Source organism: Juglans regia, chromosome 3 (assembly GCF_001411555.2).
Source record: "Juglans regia cultivar Chandler chromosome 3, Walnut 2.0, whole genome shotgun sequence".
In the NCBI taxonomy this organism is placed as follows: Eukaryota; Viridiplantae; Streptophyta; class Magnoliopsida; order Fagales; family Juglandaceae; genus Juglans; species Juglans regia.
In genome coordinates, this window is record NC_049903.1 from 3,482,411 (window position 1) to 3,505,048 (window position 22,638).

The following is a 22,638-nucleotide window of genomic DNA, read 5'->3' on the forward strand; positions in this document are numbered from 1 at the left end:
AGCCTATCTAACTGTCGAGATCACAGCCAGAGCAGTCCTATGATGGGATAGAGGCCTGGGCCCACTACGAAACTTCCTCCTTTCAACCAAAATCAAGACCACCTTTAGACATTACATACAAACGCCTACGTACGTATATACCTTTAGCTATCGGACCAAAAATAAAAGGAAACCAACCAAACCAAACAAATTATGCGTCCTCAACCATGTGAAGTTTTAATTAATTAGAAGTTAAAGACCTTACATTTTTCATTAACTTTATCTACTTGAATTTCATTTTATTTATTTTTTATATCTATATATATATATACACACTTTAAGATTCGCGAGAATAATTGACATAATAATAGATGGGGCCTGGGCGGGGGCCTTTAATAATTTCTCCATTCTTCACGTAGAACAGACACTGTTAGTTAATATAGGTAGGTTTTTGGTTTTCGAGTTAGTAAATGCTGAGGAGATAAGGACAACACGGCCTCATCATGTTGTACCTTTAATTTCCTCAAATTGCATTGCATGTCGTGATCGTGATCAGATTGTGGTTGTGCCTTTGGGTATCAAGAATATTTTAGATATTTTCAGATTTTATTATTATTTTTTCACTATACATTATTCGCAACTATTTAAAAAAAAAAAACCCCCCTCCTCCCGTCGTTCGTAGCTTCTTAATAATGCAACGTTTACTTACCTTTCATCTATTATAATTTTTTTTTTCTTCTTTTTAAACCTTAAGTTAGCTAGGATTCTTGCATTGCGCAACATATATGACACCCGTTTTCCCTCCAACCACTTCATATTTCAGAAGCTGTACTGAACAGCTATATATAACCCTCTATCAACAAGTACGTACGTACTGATCAAACTGCTAAATACAGGGGGGGAAAAAAAACCAAGAAGAAGAAGAAGAAGAAGAAAGGGATCGAATACGGCAGCAGTACTCGATCGATCTTCAATCTCTGTGCGTTTTTGTATTTGAAAAAGGTGATGCCACTGGAAGTCGTGGTTCTTAAAGGTGGTTCGAGCTGGAGGTGATAAATCACGGCCCCTACGTCTGCCCTCCCTAATTTATTTTTACCAGTTAATTCTTCTCCCCCTCATCTAAACATGTAGATATCTAAGTTATATATATATATATATATATATATATATATGGAATGAAAATATTAGTTAATTATCATGGTAATTAGTCGTCATTGATGAGATTAATTGGAGATCAAAAGTGCATGCGAGATAATAATTCCGAATCAGTTTTTTATTGACATATATATATATATATATTTATTAGATGGTATTAATTAATAGTTCGTATATTCTGCTTGTAATACACTCTCTCTCTCTCTCTCGTTTAAATCTGATTAAAGCATATAATTAGATAAGAGCTGGCGGATGAAGTACTGTTATCGCAGTTCGAGTTTTTTTATCATCTTCATGATCATCAGATGATTAGTCTTCTTCTTAATCTTCTTCGTTCTTTTATTTTTTTATTTTTCGTGTAGCAGCAGCAGCAGTACTTGTGATCGAAGTGTGCAAGATTGTATACCAATTGATCATCATGCACGCCAAAATCAGCCACCTATTTTTGAACGGTACTGCATGTTCTCCGATCGAAGCTACGCACGTACGCACACATGATGATGCATGTTTTATTGTGGGGGAACATACTCTTTTAAATAAGGGATTGATTAGAAGGCAACAAAATCAAGCATTGTTATCTATTTGGAAATTAAGCCACAGAATCTCCATATTAATTTATATATCCTCTGCATAAAAACTCTACCGGCCCATTTATTTTGGTGAGAAAAAAAAAAAAAGTCATCCTCGGATTATACAAAATCAAATGCTCTTAATTTTCATCGCCAGGAGGGGATACATACATACATACACACATATATATATACATATATAATATGAGTAGTATTATATATACTTACAGTTTTATTTATAAGATTTATTTTATTATTTTTTTTAAATTTAAAATTTAAATTTCATATTTATAATTTTTAACGTATCAATAACTGACATGTGAAAAAATAAATTTTTATAAATTTTTCTTAAATATATTTAAAATTTATATATCTACTACTCTATTATAATAAGTAGCTATCTAACTGTGAATAGTAATTTTTATTATTTTTTCTGTTAACTTTTATTGTTTTTCTCTTAAATCCGTTAAGTCATATTTTATTAAGATGTATTTAAAATTCTTGATCATTTAACGTGTAGCTCATTTGTAGAATTTAATAAAAATCCTGTTTTATCAAAAGATTATTAAGATCCTTTACTATTTAACTTATATCGTCTTTATAGAATTTAGTGAATGATCATATTTTAATCTTTAATAATCATGTGATTAAATACTTTATTGAAGTTTTAATTTTTTTTTAATCTTTATTTTTTATTTTTTTAACTTTCATCTCCTCCATTTAACAAGCAATTTGTGGTTGTTTTATATTTTATTTTTCAGACAAATAAACTCGGTAATCAAGTAATTAAGGCTTCGTTTATTTTTGAAAATGAGATGAGATGAGATTAAAATTAAAAAGTTAAATAAAATATTATTAGAGTATATTTTTTAATATTATTTTTATTTTAAAATTTAAAAAAATTAAATTATTTATTTTATTTTACATTAAAAATTAAAAATATTATAATAATTAAATAAAATAAAATATTTTCTCAAAATAAACGAGACCTAGATACTACCATTTATCCTGGACAAAAGACAAAATTCACGTCATGATCGCGTGCCGGAAGAAGCAAAGTCGCCTTTTAAACACCGGAAATTAAAAAATTAAATATTTTAAAAAAAAAAGGTATCTTCGCAGATGCCTTGGTTTGTAGCCTATTTTTTATTTTTATTTTTTTATATGTATTTTTTAATACTTTTTTAATATTTAAAAATCTTAAACAATATAATATGATAGTGCCACTGGAACCGATAGTCCCAACCGATAGTCAACCGATGTAGTGTATTTTTAGAGTTTTTTTTTTTCATTTATTTCAAGTATTTTTTTACATTTTTAAATACTTTTTTTTTATAAAAAAATATATAAATTAAATAATATTTACTTTCTTAATTACTAATTAAAAAAAAATCATCGGTCAAACATCGATAAACCATCGGTTGAATAAGCATTTCTCATATAAGAGTATTGACATTAGCTTCATCAAAAATCTAGTCAAATATAAAATTTTATGAATTTCATTAAAATAAGGTTACATTGAATTAATTAAATAGATAAATATAAAATTTTGAGTTACAGTAAATTTATAATTTTCTTCAAATTTAAAAATCTACTATTCATTCATTAAATATATTTTTTATTCATTTTTAATCTCTAAAAATCTTTTCTATTCACGTTTAATCTCTAACTGTATTGTAATAATAATATAAGAATTAAATTAAATTATTAATCAATATATGATTAATATAATTATAAAATATAAAAAAAATAAAAATATTTTTATTTAAAAAATAATATTATATTATTATTTTAATAAATTTAATAACTAATTCAATATAAAATTATGATTAAAAAAATTTTAAATTTATAAAAATCATATATTTTTTATTAAATTTTAAAAATAACTTTAATAAAATTAATGTCAATACTCTAATATACTCTACCCTCTTTTCCCGAGGACTTTAAAATGAGGGAGAAATGATGGCAGTGACAAGTGGGATATGCATAGCCTGGAGCTGACACGACAATCTTTACAGATTCACACGTGTGGAGATCCATTAATTTGCGCGGGACGAATTATCGGCTTCGCGAAACAGAAAGACTCGCAAATATCTCGTTTCCCTATAATTGCTTCCGTTTTCGTGCAAGCAACCCCAAGATATTTGCGTCCATAAAAAGTAGGAAAATGCTGGAGCTCCCGCTGGGGGCTCCCGCTGAGAGCTCCCGCTGGGGTTCCAGTATATTTTATTAGGTGTATTTTTTAATTTTTTTTTATATAGATATTTTTAATAATTTTAAATATTTTTAAAAAATAAAAAAATTTATAATATTATTAAATAATATTTACTTAATCACGAAGTAAAATATAAAATATTTTTTTATAATTTTTTATTTTACTTCGTGATTAAGGACGTATTTTTTAATAATAAATATTTTTTACTTCTTGATTAAGAAAATATTTTTAATGATATTCTAAATTTATTTTATTTTTTAAAAAATATTAAAAAATATTAAAAAAAATCATATAAAAAATAACTTAAAAAAAACACATATAATATATACTACAGCCCAGCGGGAGCCCCAGCGGGGCTGCAGCATGATCCTAAAAAGTTAGGTCCTGTGTGTTTTTTTTTTTTTTTAGCCTATTTTTAACCTCACTGTTTCGCTAGACACCAGAAATAAGATAAGAGTATTGCTGCAGTCCCGAATTCGGTATCTAAAATATGTTTCGAGAATAATAATTTTTTTATATATATAATTTTTTAATTATTATAAATATTTTTTTAAAAAATAAAAAATTTATAATATTATTAAAAAATATTTTTTTAATCATTCGATAAAAAAAAAAAATCTCATTCTACACATTTTTTAAATTTCAAATTTAAGACCCAAAGCATTTTTCATAAGATAAATCTTTTGGATGGGTTCAAATGTCAATCTTTAGTCACAAATTAAAACAGTAACATCTGAACAGAAATTATTTCTTTTATTATAGCATATTTAAAATAAGAAAAAATATTATATATTTATCATCATTATTAAATAAAAAACACTATTGTGATAATAATTATCAAGCAACATTAATGCATTATTAAAAAATAATATGACGAAAGATAATCATGTGCCGACAACTTTAAAATTAGTGGGAAATATGAAAGTGATAGAAGAAAGAATAAAATAATGGAAAATAAAGTGATATTAATCAAGGAAAGTGATAGAATTGAGAGACAAAAGGAATAAAACTAGTGATAATTGAAAGAAAAAAAAAAAACAGCAAAATGACAATGGAAGACAAATAATAAAATCTGAATGAGAATATTGAGATTTTCAATAACTCTTTCATGAACACATTTTCAACTGTCTCTTACATTATTCCAATCGCTCGCACCGTAATTATTTTCATTATTTTATTTTAAAATTATTAATAATTAAATACAAATAATTAAATATAAATATTTTTTCCAGTTTAAACTTTTAAAATAAATGGTATATAATTTTATAAAAACCTGCTTATAATATATAAAATTCCTTGACAACATCGTGGCTTTGTCAATAATATTTTCATCAGTACTACTCTTTATTCTCTGTATTGAATGGTGGTTGAAAGTTGAAACTCTTCGAATGCAACCAAACTGATCGTCAACGACCAATTCCTTCGCATTTTCTTATCAAGAAATGCTACAATTCGTTATTTTAACTCACTTTAATATGTTTCGCTTTATAGCCGATAATTAGAGATCATGTGTGAAATGAAACATGAAGTTATTGTTTTTCATTGAAGGAGGAACTTAATTGCCAATATCTTTTAGATCAATTAGCAATATATTGATTTCTTATTAAGAGAACTAATAATCGAATCTTTCTCCTTATGTATTAAAAAAAAAAAGAGAAGAAACTTAATTAGATGGTCCATTAAATTAAAATCAACTCAAGTTGAATTAAATTAAATCCAAATTATTTCATATTCTTTAATTTTCCGGGTCGATGTGTTCTAGATATTTTCAAAGAAAAATTAGATGGATCTAATAATAATTAAATTATTAGGCCTCGTTTGTTTTTACATATGAGACGATATAAGATGAGTTGAAATAAAAGTTAAAAATTGAATAAAATATTATTAAAATATATATTTTTAATATTATTTTTGTTTTAAAATTTTAAAAAAAGAATTGTTTATTTTTATTTTTATAAAAAATATAAGAAAATTATAATAATTATATGAGATAAGATGAAATAAAATGAAAATAATTATAAAAATAAATTACGACTTAGCCTTGAATTTCTTTAAGAGTATTAGATGACGTCGTATACAAAAAATTCCTCATCCCATGATCAAATCTGTCGACTTTAAAAAAAATCGACTCATAAGTCCTTCGTGAATGCTATTATTTATGGAAAAATTGTAAAAGAATGGTCAGCGGTTGAAAAAAGTAAAATGGTACTCATTATATCTACGCTACATATTAACGTATATGTGATTTATTTATTTTTATCATTCTATTTAATATATATATTTATACATTAATATATGTGTTTAAATAAAATAATAAAAAGAATAAATTACATATTAGTGTGTGGTACAATGAATGATGAGTATAATTTAAAAATTAAAAAATAAACAAGTGAAATCAAAACATCACATATTAGGGCTCGTTTGAATTAGGGGTGATTAACAGTCCGGTCGTACCGAACGGACCGACCGTTTCGGTCCGGACCGGACCGGACCGGACCGAGACTTAGACCGGTCCGGTCCGGTCCATATTTTAGAGGACCGAAATCATTCGGTCCGATCCACGGTCTAAAGTTTTTTCGGACCGGACCGGACCGAATGAAAAATTAAAAAAAAAAAAATTTATATATATTTTATATATAATAATTGTACAATTAACAATATAAATTTTTAAATATATTATTAATACTTATTAATATTCTATAAATTAACAATATTTTATATATATCTTCATTTAACCTATCACTATTAACAATATAAAATTTTAAATATATTATTAACACTTGTTAATATTCTATGAATTAATAAATATATAATATCAATTAGTTAATTATATAGTAATTATATAAATTAATAATATAATTTTCATCTAATTTATTATCATTGACCATATAAAATATTTTTTTATTGAGTTTGTTACATAATCCACATTAATAAGTCACTTAGTTTAATTTAGTATTTTAAATAAATTTTTTTATTAATTCTTAAAAAAAGAAAAAAAAAGAGGGCGGACCGACTGGACCGGATCGGACCGGACCAGACCGAAAGCTATCGGTCTGGTCCGGTCCCTTTGGGTGTTCGGTCCGGTCCGGTCCGGAAAAATACTGGACCGAAAATTTTCGGTCCATCGCCGGACCGGACCGGACCGGCCCGTTTGCAGCCCTAGTTTGAATAATGAGATGAAATAATATAAAATGAGATGGTTTTAGATGAATTGAATAAAATATTATTAAAATATTATTTTTTAATATTAATATTATTTTAAAATTTAAAAAAATTAAATTATTTATTATATTTTATATAAAAATTTAAAAAAATTATAACGAATAAATGTCAGACGGTTTATGTATCCAAACAAGCCAAATGATCACGGAAAGTTTAAAAAAGAAAAAATGGGTTTAGTCCTATTTTTATTTACTTCATATTTAAATATAAAATCACAATTATTCGTTTATCCAAGGTTTTTATAAAATTGATTTGATATATTGATGTATCAATTATTTTTTTCTTAGTTAATTTTTTTAGTGAACTTTTTGTTAAATTAAGATTTGTTTAAGTAAACGTATATAATCTAATTTTAATAAAAAATTTAACATAACTTATACATTTATAAAATGTGCAAACTCAGCATATATATTTAAAAAAAGTAAGAAAAATCTGGGATCAATATAAAAAAAAAATTTATTTCATGTAAATTTTAATTTTTTTAAAAGAGTATATATTGTTTAATAAATATTAAAACTTCAAACATTACTCAAAATTTAGGTTTTTGGAACACAAACTCACTTTAATCTATCTCCAATAGATTATTAATAAAATTTTCTATTTTTCAAAATTTTATAAAAAATTTAAACTAATCAAAATATATTTTATATATTTAAATATAGTTCAAACTATTTATATTTAAATACATTTTAATAAAATTATATTACTATTTAAAAATTATCTTAAATGATCTCAAAGTACAAGCGTAGCGTCGCTCGCCAAATATTGTTTGAAGACAAAAGTGATGGCGACGTGCAGCCGCCCCGCCGGACACGTTCTGCTTGATCCACCTATGGCTAGTAGCTACGTTTGTATCCATATTCATCTCAACTTATTTTTAATTATTATTATAAAATATTTAAATTTTAATATAAAATATAATAAATAATTTAAATTTTTAAATAATAATAATAATATTAAAAAATAATATTTTATTACTTAAACTCAATTCAATTAAACACCATAATCTTTTCTCTCGTTTAATAAATCGTCTCCGATAAACTTAACAGAATCTTTAAATAATTTTTCTGCTCGTTGGAGCAGAGTAAATAAAAAATAATAATAATAAAATAAATGGGAAATAGGGGGGAATCTTTTTTTAATGGAGCTAACTGCTTCTCCTTCAAGCTTCCAACCAAAGCAGTGAATTGTCTTTTGGACTGGTTGCCACCTCCTCCTCCTTTCCTCTACCCTTTCCTTTACAACCACCTACCCCTCTCTTTCTCTCTCTCTTTCCGTGTATGCGTTCTTGTGTTTGTGCTTGCAACTGTTTCTCTCTCTAGGGTTTTCTGGAGATGGGAACCAGGCGGAGACAGTTGAAGGCCATGCTTCGCAAGAACTGGCTCCTCAAAACTCGTCACCCTTTCGCTACCCTTGCCGAGGTCACTATCACTCTCTCTCTCTCTCTCTCTCCATATATATATATATGTATATATATGTGGCTTCGAGTTTCTGCTCTATTAATCTTAGTTGTTTTTAATATTTAACTTTTGTTCTTCTTGTGGCGTGTTTGACTGATGCTTGATCACTTGGTAATTAAGAATTTGTTGTTTTGTGTGTGTGTTTTTGTGTTTTAATTTTATTTTTTTGAGTTTAAGATTCGATTGTATGATGAATTCCGATTACTTTTGTATTTGTTTCTTCTTAATTTTCTTGGATGATCATCTTGTTTTAGTGAGAATAAATTTTTGAGTCTTTGCAGCCGAGGTTGTTCTTTTCTTCAAAAACATTTTTAGTTGTCTATATGAATATTATTATTATTATTATTATTTTTTTGTTTGCTATAATGTGGCATTTTTTAGGAGCTATTGTATGTGTTTTTGCGTTTGGAACTTTTGCGACAAGGATCAATAATACCTAAATAATTCAAAATGTTTATTTAAATTTTCTGGCAGATATTACTTCCTACAGTTGTGATGTTGTTGTTAATAGCAATACGGACGCGAGTTGATACACAAATTCACCCAGCACGGCCGTGAGTATTCATAAACCCTGCTTATCTTGCCCATCAATGTGTGTCAGTGGTACCTTCTGTTTGATTACTGAATAAACTAGAAACAGTCAAAACAAAATAAAATTCTACTTGGTAATCAATTTCATTTAAAGGTCGAGAAAAAGAGATGTTGCCCCCTGTTAATGCGGGTCTTGGGCAAGGCAACTATGATTTTGGACATGAAAATTTTAGATCATGCTTGTCAACAAAAAAACTTCCATTTTTCTTCAAACATAAAATGCAAACATGTTTGGAACCCCATAATATTTCATCTCCCCAACATAGTTTTCATCTATCCACTTCCACAAAAACCCGAAAAATGAAATTACTTTTTACACGCATCTCAAAATTACGTTAACATTTTCTTAATATCAGCATTGTAACAGCTGTGCCTAGCAACATATTATTTGATTCTAATTTTGTGAAAGGAAAGGAAAAGGAAGTAATGTTTTCGTTGTTATAACGTCTTTGGCTTAATATTGGGTTTGTCAGTTATGATTTTATGAGAAGTAATGATGCCTTGGTTTTATGGAACTGGACCAGGTATATACAGAAAGAAATGTTTGTGGAAGTGGGCAAAGGTATGTCCCCAAGTTTCCAACAAATTTTAGAATTGTTGCTGGCAAAAGGAGAGTATTTGGCCTTTGCACCAGATACAGAAGAGACAGAGACAATGATTAACTTAATGTCAATGAAGTTTCCCTTGTTGAAGGTACCCACTTTTCCATTAGGAGTATGTGTGCACAAGCTTGCACGTGTGTATCATTGCTACTCCCCCTAGTCCTTGATGATTTGTATAAGACTTATATCTCTTTTAAACAGTATTTGGTTGAAACTCATGCTTGCATTATCATTAATTACTATTTTTTTCATATTTTACCTTTTATATGCATATAATTTTCATTTAGGACATGCTTTCATGATTATCTCACCTATCTATGCTTTCAATTCCTATTTTCCCAGCATGGAAGTTATTTTATGGTGTTAATTTTTTGTAGCCATTCAATTAAGAGATTAGCTGAATACTTATTAGAATAACTCTGCGCCATGTAATATGGCACACGAGAACAACATTTAATACATTGTCAGTTCAATATAAAAGGTACTTCTCCAAATAGAAAAAGTAAAAGTTAGTAATATGTTAAAACCTAGTCTTTCATATGAGCAACTTATTGCGTAGAACAGATGTATCTACTATTGCCTTTTGATTTCCTCCTGTGACCCTCGTCAACTTTATCATTTCATATTCAATAATAGTGGACCCAAGGGGACACGAGGGATATGAGTGATTCTTCTTGTGCCACATGGGTTTCTTTTTATTGTGTTCCTAAATAAGACAATGGCTCCGCATCCTCTCTCTTTGTCCCCACCCAAACCTAACAACACCTTCCTCCGCTGTGCTGACAAGTCCATGGCAAGCGAGAACTCTGGTCATTGAGATCTTCTTGTATCATGAGCCAAGTGGAACAATTTTTTTGTATCATCTTCACTTAGTTCCTTGATAAGTATCTCATGACTCAAGCTAATTGAATTGAATTCATGTTTACAGCAAGTCACTAAAGTTTACAAAGATGAGCTAGACCTGGAAACCTATGTGCGCTCAAATCTCTATGGTACCTTCAATCAAGTCAAGTAAGTCATCCCATGTAACTGCAATGATATTCAGGCAATGTGATGAGAACGGAGTTTTTTTTTTTTTTTTGAAATAATTATGTGCTGCAGTGTAACTGTTAGATAGTATTTTTTTTTTTTTTTGAAATGGGAAAACATAACCTTTTTTTTTCATTATGTTTAGTTAGGAATTAGAATATCAGATCATTTTAAAGGATTTGAGTTTAACATGAGTTTAATTTCTGAAATATGGCAAATGTTTAACTGTTTAAGTACCCCATGGTGGATACAGATGATGTTGGTCTCGTCCTCTGCTTATCTTGCATTGTAAGATTGTTTTTGCATACAATCTGGCTGGTTTCTTGAAAGCAATTATGATAGTTATATGACTTAGTCTTGTCACTTGGAATTGCTTGTTCTTTTTAGATCTGCTGTTGCAGTGTTTTTCATTAATGGCTTTGTATATGTTCCATCTGGTTTATTGCCTTTGGAGGCTCAATATTTTTGGCCTTTTACTGATAAATTTAATTCATCTCTTTGATTAGGAATTGTTCAAATCCGAAGATCAAAGGTGCAGTAGTGTTTCATGATCAAGGTCCTTTAATATTTGATTACAGCATCCGCCTCAACCACACTTGGGCTTTCTCGGGATTCCCTGATGTAAACACCATAATGGACACAAATGGTCCTTATCTCAATGACTTGGCACTGGGTGTTAGTACTGTACCAACAATGCAGTATAGCTTCAGTGGATTTTTGACTGTACGGTTCCCCTATTACCTCTTCCCTACTTTTTTCCTTTAATTCTGCCTTTCTTTTTTTTTTTTGATAGGTAAAATAAAATTTTATTGAAACAAGTAAATAGGCGTTGCCCAAGTACAAATTCTGCATTTCTTTGGTATTTCTCAATCATTTATGCAAGTTAAGGTCTACGAATGCATCATTCACTTATAAATTTTTGCCTTTTAAGTTCTTTATTAATTTTATTTATATATATATTTTTTTTGCTTTTTAAGTTTCAATTGGCAGATTGTAGGTGATTTTGATTATTAGGACATCCTAATGACAATTAGAATGATCTGTTGTGCCTCTTTTGCCGGTATTCTTTCTCGGCTGTTGCTTATCTTCTAAAGAAGAGAGAACAGATGTGGGGATTTACGGGGAAATATTTTATCCTACTAGGAAACATGATAGATGTTCTTTTCTTGAATTACATGATCTCGTCAATAACTAGTAACTTCCCTGAATCTAGATGATGTAAAAGTTTATTGTTGCAGTTCCTTGATAGTATACCAGGATCCAAGGGTGGAGGGTGACACCATTCAACCTGTATTAGTTCATGGGTTTCCTATAAAAAAAGAGTAAATCTGGTGCTGTCATCAGAAATATTAGATTTCCTTTTCTTAGTTTTCCTCTCTTGTTTTTTCTCTTTGTAAGTGCCCAGTTGTATACTGCTTATGTAACTAGGTTATGACTGTTGCTTTCTCCAAATGAACGTTGGTGTAGTAGCATTTGAGAACATGGGTATGTGGCTGATACTATTGTTGCTGAGTACGAAGTGAGTAGCAACATATATGTTTGATGATTTTGTGATTAGGTATAGATACATAATAAGAGTGCTGACATGGTAGTACACCAACAAATGATGAAGTCAGGTGTGCCAGCAGGGTCTCAAATGTAATGATAATGTCATGACTTCTGTTTGATGTTACCACCTAAGAGCTTGACGAGCATGGATAATTTTTGAAGTAAATACCGTTAATCCTTGATCTTTCTTGTCTCTAAATATTTTAAAACACATCTAGTCAGGAGAACTAGTTATTCTGCAATTTCAGTCCATCATAATACTTACAGTAACTGAAGCAGGATTTGCTGGTTAGGAAAAATGAAATTTCACTGCATAACTCTACTGGTACCATCATAAGATTTTTGTGTGTTTTTTTTTTTTTTTTTTTTCTATTTTACTCGTAAAAAAATCTTATTTCTTTCTATATCCATTTTGTTGAGTAATATTATACTGCTGGACCTACCTTAATGACTAATATCAATAATTATTCGTGTTGTACCCTTTTAAGTTTTCATACATGGAAGGAAAGACATAATTTTGCTGAACTGATGACTTGTTTTAATGATGAAATTAGCTTTTGTGGCAACTAGGTTCTAGTTGAGGGTTCCTTCATCTACATCAAATAGAGTTTTTTGTTTGTTTCCCTTTGAGATCCATAGGATTTGATGGAAAATCAAAGTGTGATGTCATCAAATTCGAAAGTATGATGTCTTCTAACCTTGTGGGCGCACAGCTTGTGCACTCACAATTCATTCAAAGTAGAATGTTTTCTAACCTTGTATGTGACAACACAATCCTGCTTCAATCTTATGTTGTGATGTCAAATTCAAAGTATCATGTAGGTTGCAACACACACAGAATCTTGCTTTATCGCTTTTTAGTCATCGTGATTGGGTCAATTTTCTCACTTTCATTATGACTTAATGTATGAATTGTTCCATAATCCTGCCTCAACTGTTCCTTTTTTCTATTTATTTTTTATGTGAGTTTTCAAACTCCAGCTAAAACCTCATATACTTTGATCTCAAACTCCATTTTTATGCAAATGTGTTACAATTGTAATTGGTGGTTTCATACTTTCTGCAGATCCAACAAGTAATGGATGCATTCATAATATTTGCTGCTCAGCAAACTGAAACTAACTCCTCTCAAAATATAGAACTTACATCAGGACAATCCTCTGGCACAGCCTCCTCTCTCATGTTTCCGTTGATGCAATTTAGCCCTTCAAAGATACGAATAGCTCCCTTTCCAACTCGCGAATACACCGCTGATGAGTTCCAGTCCATCATTAAGAATGTCATGGGCGTATTGTACGTGCTTCTTGAAATTTTATGTATTTGTTATTGCCCTTTGTTTTTGTATTATTTTTATTAAAAATAGTGACTTAGCTTTGATTTGTAATGAATTGTATTTTTTGGTGACCTGCAACTGGGATGGGCAGGTATCTTTTGGGATTTCTCTACCCAACCTCTCGCCTGATCAGCTGTTATGTGTTCGAGAAGGTTTGGTAATTACTGTAATTACTGTAAATGACATAAAGCCTATGATTTACCTAACCGTCTGTGCATTTAGCTCATACTGAGTTTTTCCTTGTTCTTACACTTTCGATATGAAGTGAACTGTTATCTGCCCTCAAGCTCTTGAAGTGAACCTATTTAAATTTTTAATATTCAGGAACAGAAAATAAAAGAAGGTCTTCACATGATGGGCTTAAAAGATGGGATTTACCATCTTTCTTGGTTTATTGCATCTGCTTTACAGGTAATATTATTCTTTTTTTTTTTCCCTTGTCTGAATCATTATAATTGCCTACCTTTGCTTTTTTCTAAGAGTTCTGTGAAGGGTTTCTTTTATTATTATATGTTGTGCGACCTTTATTAGTCGAATTGTTATAATTGCCTACTAACGGAGGTGGTTATGGTTATGGTCCTATCGTATTAATATATTATAATCGTTTACCTATAAAAAAAAAAAAATCTAGGTGTTTATGGTCCTAATGATGATGATGAAGACTACTTTGGGATGAACTGGTGGGCTTTATTAGTTGGTGGAACCTAGGGTGGTTTTTGGGGGACGATTTTAATATTATCCGCTGCTGGCTATAGCTTTCTTTCGATCCTACAATTTGTTCTCTTTCTCGGTTGGGAAGCCCAGTTCCAATGTTTCCCAAAAGAGCTTCCTAGATTACTCGTAGACCATTTTCCTTAATTGCTTGTTTGTGGTGATGTTGTTTGGAGAAATGGTGCTGCAAGTTTGAGAAGGTGTGCCTAAGATTTGAGGGTTTTGTGGATAAATTGAAACAATGGTGGAGGTCTTATAATTTTCAAGGTTCCCCTACTATGTTATGGCTAGCAAACTAAGCCTCAAATTTTTTTTGATAAGTGTAGAAGAAAGAGGACAAATGAGGAGGTGTTTGGCCATATTGGGAAGCAAAAGCAATATTTTTAGGATGAATTCAAAAGATTTGATGTTCTTGCAGGAGGACAAATTTGATTTGAGCTGAATTAATGAGCACATCTGAGGCTTCTAGTGGGTCAAAAAGGATTCTCCTCTTGGAGGAGATGTGCTGGAGATAGAAATCAAGAGCTATTTGGCTAAAGGAGGGAGACACGAATATCAATTTCTTTTCACTGTGGCTAGTTCGAAATGTAGAAACAACACACTTTGTGATATCCTATAGTAAGTATAGGTGGTGAATGAGATTTCTAATTGCGTGAGATAGAGAAGTTCTCGCTATTTATGACTCCAATAGGCTCCAATTGTACCATTGACTGGTTCTTTTGGAGTATGATCCCAGATATGACTTAGGCCTTCCTTGGGGTGTACACACCTGATTCTCTCTAGTCATTAGTTTAGCAATCTCTTCCATGAATTTCTAGCACTTTTTCCCTTGCTAATTAGATGGATCTCTTGTAAACTTCCTATGTACTAGGGTTTTGCCTTTAGATATTAATAAAGCCTCATCCTATTTTTAAAAAATATAGCTGTCTCTTCGGACAACAAAAGTTTGTGAACATATCTTGTACTTTTACCTCCTCCAATAAACTGTGATTTGAGCCTTTCCACTAGCCACCGATACAGGCTGCTTCGACAGACTCCGGCGACCATTTTGTGGGCCTCCGATGTCGGTCATCCTTCGGCTACTGGTAGTTTTCTCCGTTAACTCAGGGTCTCCTTTAGATTTGTGGGTTTTTTTTTTTTTTTTTTAACCTTAAGAGGATGAAGTGGGAACATATTTGCAGTGGGTTTTGACAATGACGACGAAGCACGATGCGGTTTCGTCCTAGTTGGAAGGAGAGAGGTGGTTGAAAGTTGAATACAAAGCTTTTGTTTTTACAAAAGAGGGAGGAAATATCTTTCGTATTTCTGAACGTAGCAAAAGGATAGCTAAGTTCATGTATCTAGGGGGACGACAACTTCGTGGGTGGCTAAGGGAATTGAGGATTGTTTAGAACTTAACTGTCATGAAGGTTTCTTCAGAGAGCTAAGGATGGGTAATGGAGTTTTTAGCATTCATCATCATGTTAATGCAAGGGGCAGTTTTCTGCAGCTCTCTGAATTTTGAAATGGAAGGAGAAAAGGTTTATTGGTGATTCTGGAGGGCGCAAATGGCATTGGATGGAAAGGTTTTCTGTAGTCCATTCTAAGTGTCACTGAATCCTAAGCCACTACTAGAAGCAGGGAGTTTGTTGATGGAAAAACAGTGGGAAGACCTTCCTTAATCAAATGTGCTTCGTACACAGCGGTGTTGAGGTCACTGGCAGGTAGTCAGGCCAAGATCAGCTCAGCGGTAGAAAGAAATGGAAATGCACTTGTAGGAGACAAAAGACTTCAGGTGATATTGGGAGAGTTGGAGGGAGTCTTGTGGGATGACAAATCCCAATTGAAGGGAGTTATGAATTATGTAAGAGATCTAATGATTAAAGTGGATAAAGGGCTGGACCTAGTCATGGGTACAAGTGTGCTACCAAGTGTGCCGGAAAGTTTGTAGGCAAATGGTGTGTCAACGATAGGGTCATTGGACGCTGACATCTTTGTTCATGCCAGTGTCACTATGCCTTCTGAGGGAGCTGTAGGGTCTCAGGTACCAGTTGCAGATGAAGTTGGTCCTTTTTTCCAGAGTTCATTTGTAGTTGAAGACGAGGGTCCCTCCAAGGTCTCGAGCATTTTGGAAGATATAGTCGAGCCTCTTTTAGAAGATGCAAACTGTGCTACAGAAGGCAGTGCTTCCCCTCTTGAGGAAGCAACACAGCAAGGATCGTCGAGGGGTGGAGATAATACACACAATGTTGATGGAGGGGAGAAATCTGCAATGGTAACAGATGGAGGGGACAACAACCATATAGATGTCAGTCAGGTATTGTGGTTGGGGATAATGTCGTTCCTTTGGTTTCTCTTCCTCTGAGCAACGATATAGCTGGTTCAACATCGGATTGGATTCTGAATAAAGATAACGGGTTTCTACAAACCCTAGGACTTTCATATGGAGAACAAGGAGAATATGAAGACCAATTTAAAACACTACTCACTGCAATCGAGGCAAGTCACGCGCTTGAAACCAAATCTAAGTTTAAGAAAAGCATGGAGTTGAAGAATCTTTCATGGGCAATTAACTACAATGCTAAGGGAGGTAGCTCAAGTCGAGGGAAGGGTAAAGGGAGGGCTTTGTGATGTTCGGGTTGAGGATTAGTTTTAAGAAATCTAGGGGATGGGGTCGGGGAGGTGTAATGATAGTTTTCCAATTCGGGTTTGGTGTATTTTGGGTAGGTTTTTATGGGCTTTTGGGTCATTATGAACTTTCTTGTATGGGCTAGGTATTTTTCTTTTATACGTCTAGTATTCTTGGTTACTCCTATTGATATATATATATAATATTTTTATTTATAAAAAAAAAACATATCTTGTACTTTTACAATTGTCTTTATTTTGAAAAAAAATCAATGTAGCAGTCTCTTCACACAAGACAAGTTAGTGAGCATATCTTGTAGTTTTATAATTTTTTTTTTCCTGAACAGTTCACCGTGAGGTCTATGATGGATGGTCTTAGCTTTGATTCAATTGGCATAGAAGATGGAAAGAACCTTTGATAGTTGGGTTCATGAGGTGGTGAATGCTCCCTATGGTGATAAGGCCCTGGGCCTTATTGGAGTTCTGTTATATGTGTAAGCAGTGGGGTAGCATTGATTATTTTTTGCTTCATTATGAGTAGGCAAGGGATTTATGTGCTTCGATATTTAGCACTTTTGGGATCGTGTGGGTTATGCCCTAACAGGTGGTGGAGTTGTTGGCGGAATCCTTTTGGGAGTCATAGTATTCTAGAAGTTTGAAGAATATAGCCCATATGTGACTTGGCCTTGGGCTTCTAGAGTATAAACTCAAATGTATAAGCTCATATGTGCCTTGAGTTTTTTTTCCCCTATCATTTTAAACGGTATTGATGTCAATTGCAACTAGAAGTGTATACAAAATGGCTTGGCGAGGACGTTGAGACTTTAAAGGATAGAGATTGCAATACTCCCTTTTGAGTATACGAAGGTATTGAATGCGATTCGACATTACTTGAGAGGGAGTTGTTCTTGCCCTTATATAATGATTTCTAGGGGCTCCAATTGACTAGTAGAATTGTAATATAATGATTTCCAGGGGCTCTAGAGGGTGGGGCGTGTTTGCGCGTCACACTAGAATTGTGATGGGAGATGTCTCAAGAACTAAATTCTGGCATGACATATGGTGTGGAGATAGTGCCCTCAAGGACTCATTCTCTACATTGTTCTTGCTTGCACTTGAGAAAGAAGCTTCAGTGGCGGTCCTAACGGAGATGGCATGTGATCTAGTACATTGGAATGTGAGCTTCACTAGGGCTGCCCAAGACTGGGAAGTCGGCCACTTTGCATATTTTTTCCGACTCTTTGTGGTGGGTACCTGCCAGAAAAGGTACTTTTTCAATTCATTTTTTATAGGGCCCTCACACAACTGTAGAATAATCACTTCCCATGGAGAAGAATTTGGAGAAATAAGACACGTTCTAGGGTGTCATTCTTTGCTTGGACAATGTCTTTGGGAAAGATCTTGACGATGGATAATTTACGAAAATGCGGGGTGATAGTAGTGGATTGGTGCTGTATGTGCAAACAATGTGGTGAGACTGTGGGCCATCTTCTACTACATTGTGAGGTCGCTAGAACACTATGGGTCGAGGTATTCAGAAGTGTAGAGCTAGCCTGGGTTATGCCTGCAACAGTGGTTGAACTTCTGGCATGTTGGACGAATCTGGGTGGTATTCCACAAATCTCAGCTATGTGGAAGATGATTCCTCTATGTATTTTTTGGTGCATATGGCAGGAAAGAAATGACAGGACGTTTGAAGACAAGGAGCGTTCATTGGAGGAGATTAGATTACTTTTAATTAGAACCATGTTTTTTTGGGCCAAAGCTGTAGATTTCAACGGCCTCGATTTTCATGATTTTCTTATTTCTATCTCCTCTTCCTAAATAGGTGTTATCTCTTGTATACCCGCTTGTGTACTTAGGCTATGCCTATTCAATATAATATTAATGTTTACCTATATAAAAAAAATATTGACTAGTATTTTTTTTTTGTAAGTTAAGGATTATATTAATAAGAATAGGCATAGCCTAAGTACACTGGGAGTATACAAGAATATTGACTAGTATTTTTTAGTATAAGCTTATATGTGGTTTGGGCTTTCTTTGGGTTGTTTCAAATTTAATACTGGATATGTTTGAAAATGATAATCAAGTTCACTTTCATTGTGAGATAATCAACTTACAATAAAGAAGAAGGGAGAAGCTGAAAATGATTAAAAAGATTTGGAGAGTTTATGCGGTCTAAGCAACATGAGTAATATGAGTCATGTATGCTGTATGTTTTGTTTAGCTACACAATTGGTAGAGGTGATAGTAGGCACAATAAAGTGGACTGGAAGTTGTGGCTAATTTGTTGGTGAATTGGTTACGTAAACCTATTTTTGTGGTCGTGTTGTTTGTTTTGGTGTTAAAAGTGGCAGTGTTTTGGTGTAGGTGGTAGTCGTGGCTTTGATGGTGATTTATTTTATGATTTTTGCAGTCTTACCCAAGGGGTTGGTCCAAGTTGTGAAGGCCTTGGTCTTGGGGTATCACTCCTTTCAAGGTCCAAGGTTCAACCCCTTATGGGTGCAAACAATCCTTTGGGGCTACACCTTCTGGTAAAAAGCCAGCGATTTAACCAGTTCCGTGTAGGAAAACTTCCGAGGGTGCGGTGCACGGGACCATAGTTTACTTTGCAGGGGAGGGTTCAAAGGGCCCTGCCTTGGAGAGGTTCCTCGTCAAAAAAAAAAAAAAAAACATTTTGCAGTCTTACTGGTGCAAAAATTTGATATAGCCTACTCAGCAGAGAAAAATAGAAACGAATATTTGAAATCACACCTTTTCGCGAATTTAAACAAGTGATTGATAAATTATTCCCTTTCCTTTAATTTAATAGTTTTTTTTTTATATATATATTTTTTATTTCATACTCAATCAGAAAAATGGGATGCACAGCCCTCTTCCATCTCTGCATACTAAAGTTTCTCTTATTTTAAATCAGGCTGATGGATGATTATGATTGATTTGCACTATTTAGGTTGTTTCTTTTCTTTGAATTTTATTTTTAATTCTAATGAGCCGCCAATTGGATCAATGTGTGGCAGCATCATAAAGTGGTGGATTGGATAATTATATTGCTATTTGATATTCTAGTTCAGGTTTCAATAGATTTCTCATTCAGCTTCTATTAGAGGTTGAACTTATATGGTTCTTAAAATTTGCTCTGAACTTTTTTTTCACAAGTAAATTTGCTCTGAACATGAGCATCCTTCTTTCATTTCTCCAAAAATTAAAGAAAAGGAAATGCCATGGAGTTCTCATTATCCCATAGTTTAAACTTTTTTGCAGTTTGCAATTTCATCTGGGATCATTACAGCCTGCACCATGAACACCCTTTTCAAGTACAGCGATAAATCAGTGGTGTTTGTGTACTTCTTTTCATTTGGACTTAGTGCGATCATGCTGTCATTTTTGATATCTACATTCTTCACACGAGCCAAAACAGCTGTTGCAGTTGGGACTCTATCTTTTCTAGGTGCCTATTTCCCTTATTACACTGTCAACGACCAGGCTGTCCCTATGTAAGTAATGCTTTATGCTTGACTCCCCTATTCTAGAAATTTTTTTTGATAGGTAATCAAGAAGTTTTATTCATAAAAGTAGGCAAAGCTCAAGTACACGGAGTATACCTGAGAAATACCTAACTAGAGTTTACAACCGAAAGTAGAAAATCATGGAATACATTTGCATAACTCCCCTATTCTAGAAATCTGATGGGATACATTTGCATTTCTTATTTCAGTACTTTAAAGGTCCTTGCTTCTTTGCTTTCTCCTACGGCCTTTGCTCTAGGGTCGATTAACTTTGCTGACTATGAGCGTGCGCATGTTGGACTTCGTTGGAGCAACATATGGCGGGTATGCTCTGCATATTTTTTTTTTTTGGGGGAGGGGGTGGAGCGCTGCCTGATATTGAGTTTAACTGATTTTTTTTCCTTCTTTTGTGTGAGTTCATGTGTCTAACTCTTCTAGAAATGATCGGTATAGGCATCATCTGGAGTGAATTTTTTGGTCTGTCTCCTGATGATGTTGCTTGACACGCTGCTGTACTGTGTGATTGGTCTTTACCTGGATAAGGTTTGTCTTTAAGCTCTTAAATATTTCCTTTCAAAGTTGTTTTGGTGATAAAGAATAGTTATCCTACTGTTCAATATGTTTATGTGGGGAAAATGTGCATGGTATACAGCGATCCAATGACTCAGTTATTACTGGGACAATTTAAAATTGATTATGTGAATTTGATTGAGTATAAAGTGTTTTCCACGCTCCACTAAGCATGTTTTTGTATAAACCTTTTTAAAAAAAAATATATATATATCTGTTCTTCAACTGTATGTTGTGTATGGAAATTGTTTTAATTTTTTCACATGATCAGGTCCTTCCCCGAGAGAATGGTGTGCGTTATCCATGGAACTTCATATTCCAAGGGTCCTTCTGGAAAAAGAAAAGTATCATTGAACATCACACTTCCAGTTTAAAAGTTACAATTAACGACAACATTTCCAAGAAAAAGGTAGGTTTTTCTAGGAAGGATGCTCTTGAACCTTCTGTGGAAGCAATAAGCTTGGACATGAGGCAACAAGAGCTTGATGGCAGGTAATCAAATATGTACTAAAATTTGAATGCATTAGTGTTTGTACATTCAAATTGATTCTTTCCCGTACATTCTTATTTTCTGCTTTTCTTTTGTACGCAACCCTGTGTTCTCGTACTGCTCATTTTGGTGCTTCTCCACCGACTTTTCACTTATAGTTTCTTCCTTACTTGTAGATGCATCCAAATTAGGAACCTGCATAAGGTGTATGCTACAAAGAAGGGGAATTGTTGTGCTGTTAACTCATTGAAGTTGACCTTGTATGAAAATCAAATTCTTGCTCTTCTAGGTGAGTTTGTTTTGTATACTTTCTTTGTCGTTATAATTTGAAACTATGGATCACTTGCTACTTCTTTGTGAGGTTGCTTGGACCTTGTGGGATGATTTTTGTCTTTGGGCGAAAGTTCTTGTTTTGAATGGGGATAATTTTAATGATTTCCTTTCAGCCTTTCCTAGTTCCTAGTCCCTAGCTTGTATACTTCCTGTGTACTTGGGCTATACCTATTTACTTGCATTAATAAAATCTCTTATTACTTACAAAAAATGATTTTTCATTAGAGTTGGGTTAGTATGGGTTATGCCTAGGAGAGTGGTTGATCTTCTTACCAGCTTGAGGAGTCTTTATGGCATTGCACAAATTGCAGTAATTTGGAAGATGATCCCTCTCTGCCTTCTGTGGTGCATTTGGAGCTTCAGTGAAGGTGGCTTCTCCACTCTTTTCTTTTAGCGCTTGGGAGGTATTGGAAAGAACTGCCTTAGGAGAGAGACGACCGGAACTTTTAAGATAAAGGAACGTTTGGTGGAGGAACTTAAAAAGACCTTTGTACGATACATTACTTCTTTGGGCAATGGATATAGATTTTAATAGGCTCAATGTTCATGATTTTCTTGTATCTATTTCTTCTTCATAGGTAGGCGTTATCTCTGTTGTATATGTCCTGTGTACTTGAACTATGCCTATTCCTTTATTGATATTTATAAAAATCTTACTCATAAAAAAATCCTTTATGTTAATGAATTGTGTGCCTTGGAGTTTCTAATAATT

General features: G+C 32.7%; 1 protein-coding gene across 3 annotated transcripts in view; it reads left to right on the forward strand.

The window, feature by feature from the left end:
* Nucleotides 1-8,310: 8,310 nt before the first annotated feature.
* The window catches only part of LOC108989324 (ABC transporter A family member 1), a 48,027-nt gene continuing 33,699 nt past the window's right edge, over nucleotides 8,311-22,638 (forward strand). Inside the window, exons 1-13 of one of the 3 annotated variants that reach the window (XM_018962880.2) lie at nucleotides 8,311-8,561; nucleotides 9,075-9,154; nucleotides 9,716-9,884; nucleotides 10,722-10,804; nucleotides 11,329-11,545; nucleotides 13,437-13,663; nucleotides 13,795-13,855; nucleotides 14,028-14,114; nucleotides 20,289-20,521; nucleotides 20,743-20,857; nucleotides 20,987-21,076; nucleotides 21,375-21,595; nucleotides 21,770-21,882. In XM_018962880.2, coding sequence (XP_018818425.1) covers nucleotides 8,475-8,561; nucleotides 9,075-9,154; nucleotides 9,716-9,884; nucleotides 10,722-10,804; nucleotides 11,329-11,545; nucleotides 13,437-13,663; nucleotides 13,795-13,855; nucleotides 14,028-14,114; nucleotides 20,289-20,521; nucleotides 20,743-20,857; nucleotides 20,987-21,076; nucleotides 21,375-21,595; nucleotides 21,770-21,882 — 1,783 coding nt within the window. In that variant the 5' untranslated portion in view covers nucleotides 8,311-8,474. Of the gene's footprint in view, nucleotides 8,562-9,074; nucleotides 9,155-9,715; nucleotides 9,885-10,721; nucleotides 10,805-11,328; nucleotides 11,546-13,436; nucleotides 13,664-13,794; nucleotides 13,861-14,027; nucleotides 14,115-20,288; nucleotides 20,522-20,742; nucleotides 20,858-20,986; nucleotides 21,077-21,374; nucleotides 21,596-21,769; nucleotides 21,883-22,638 lie in introns of those variants that run through there. The other 2 variants (XM_018962879.2, XM_018962881.2) reach the window with 2 other exon arrangements.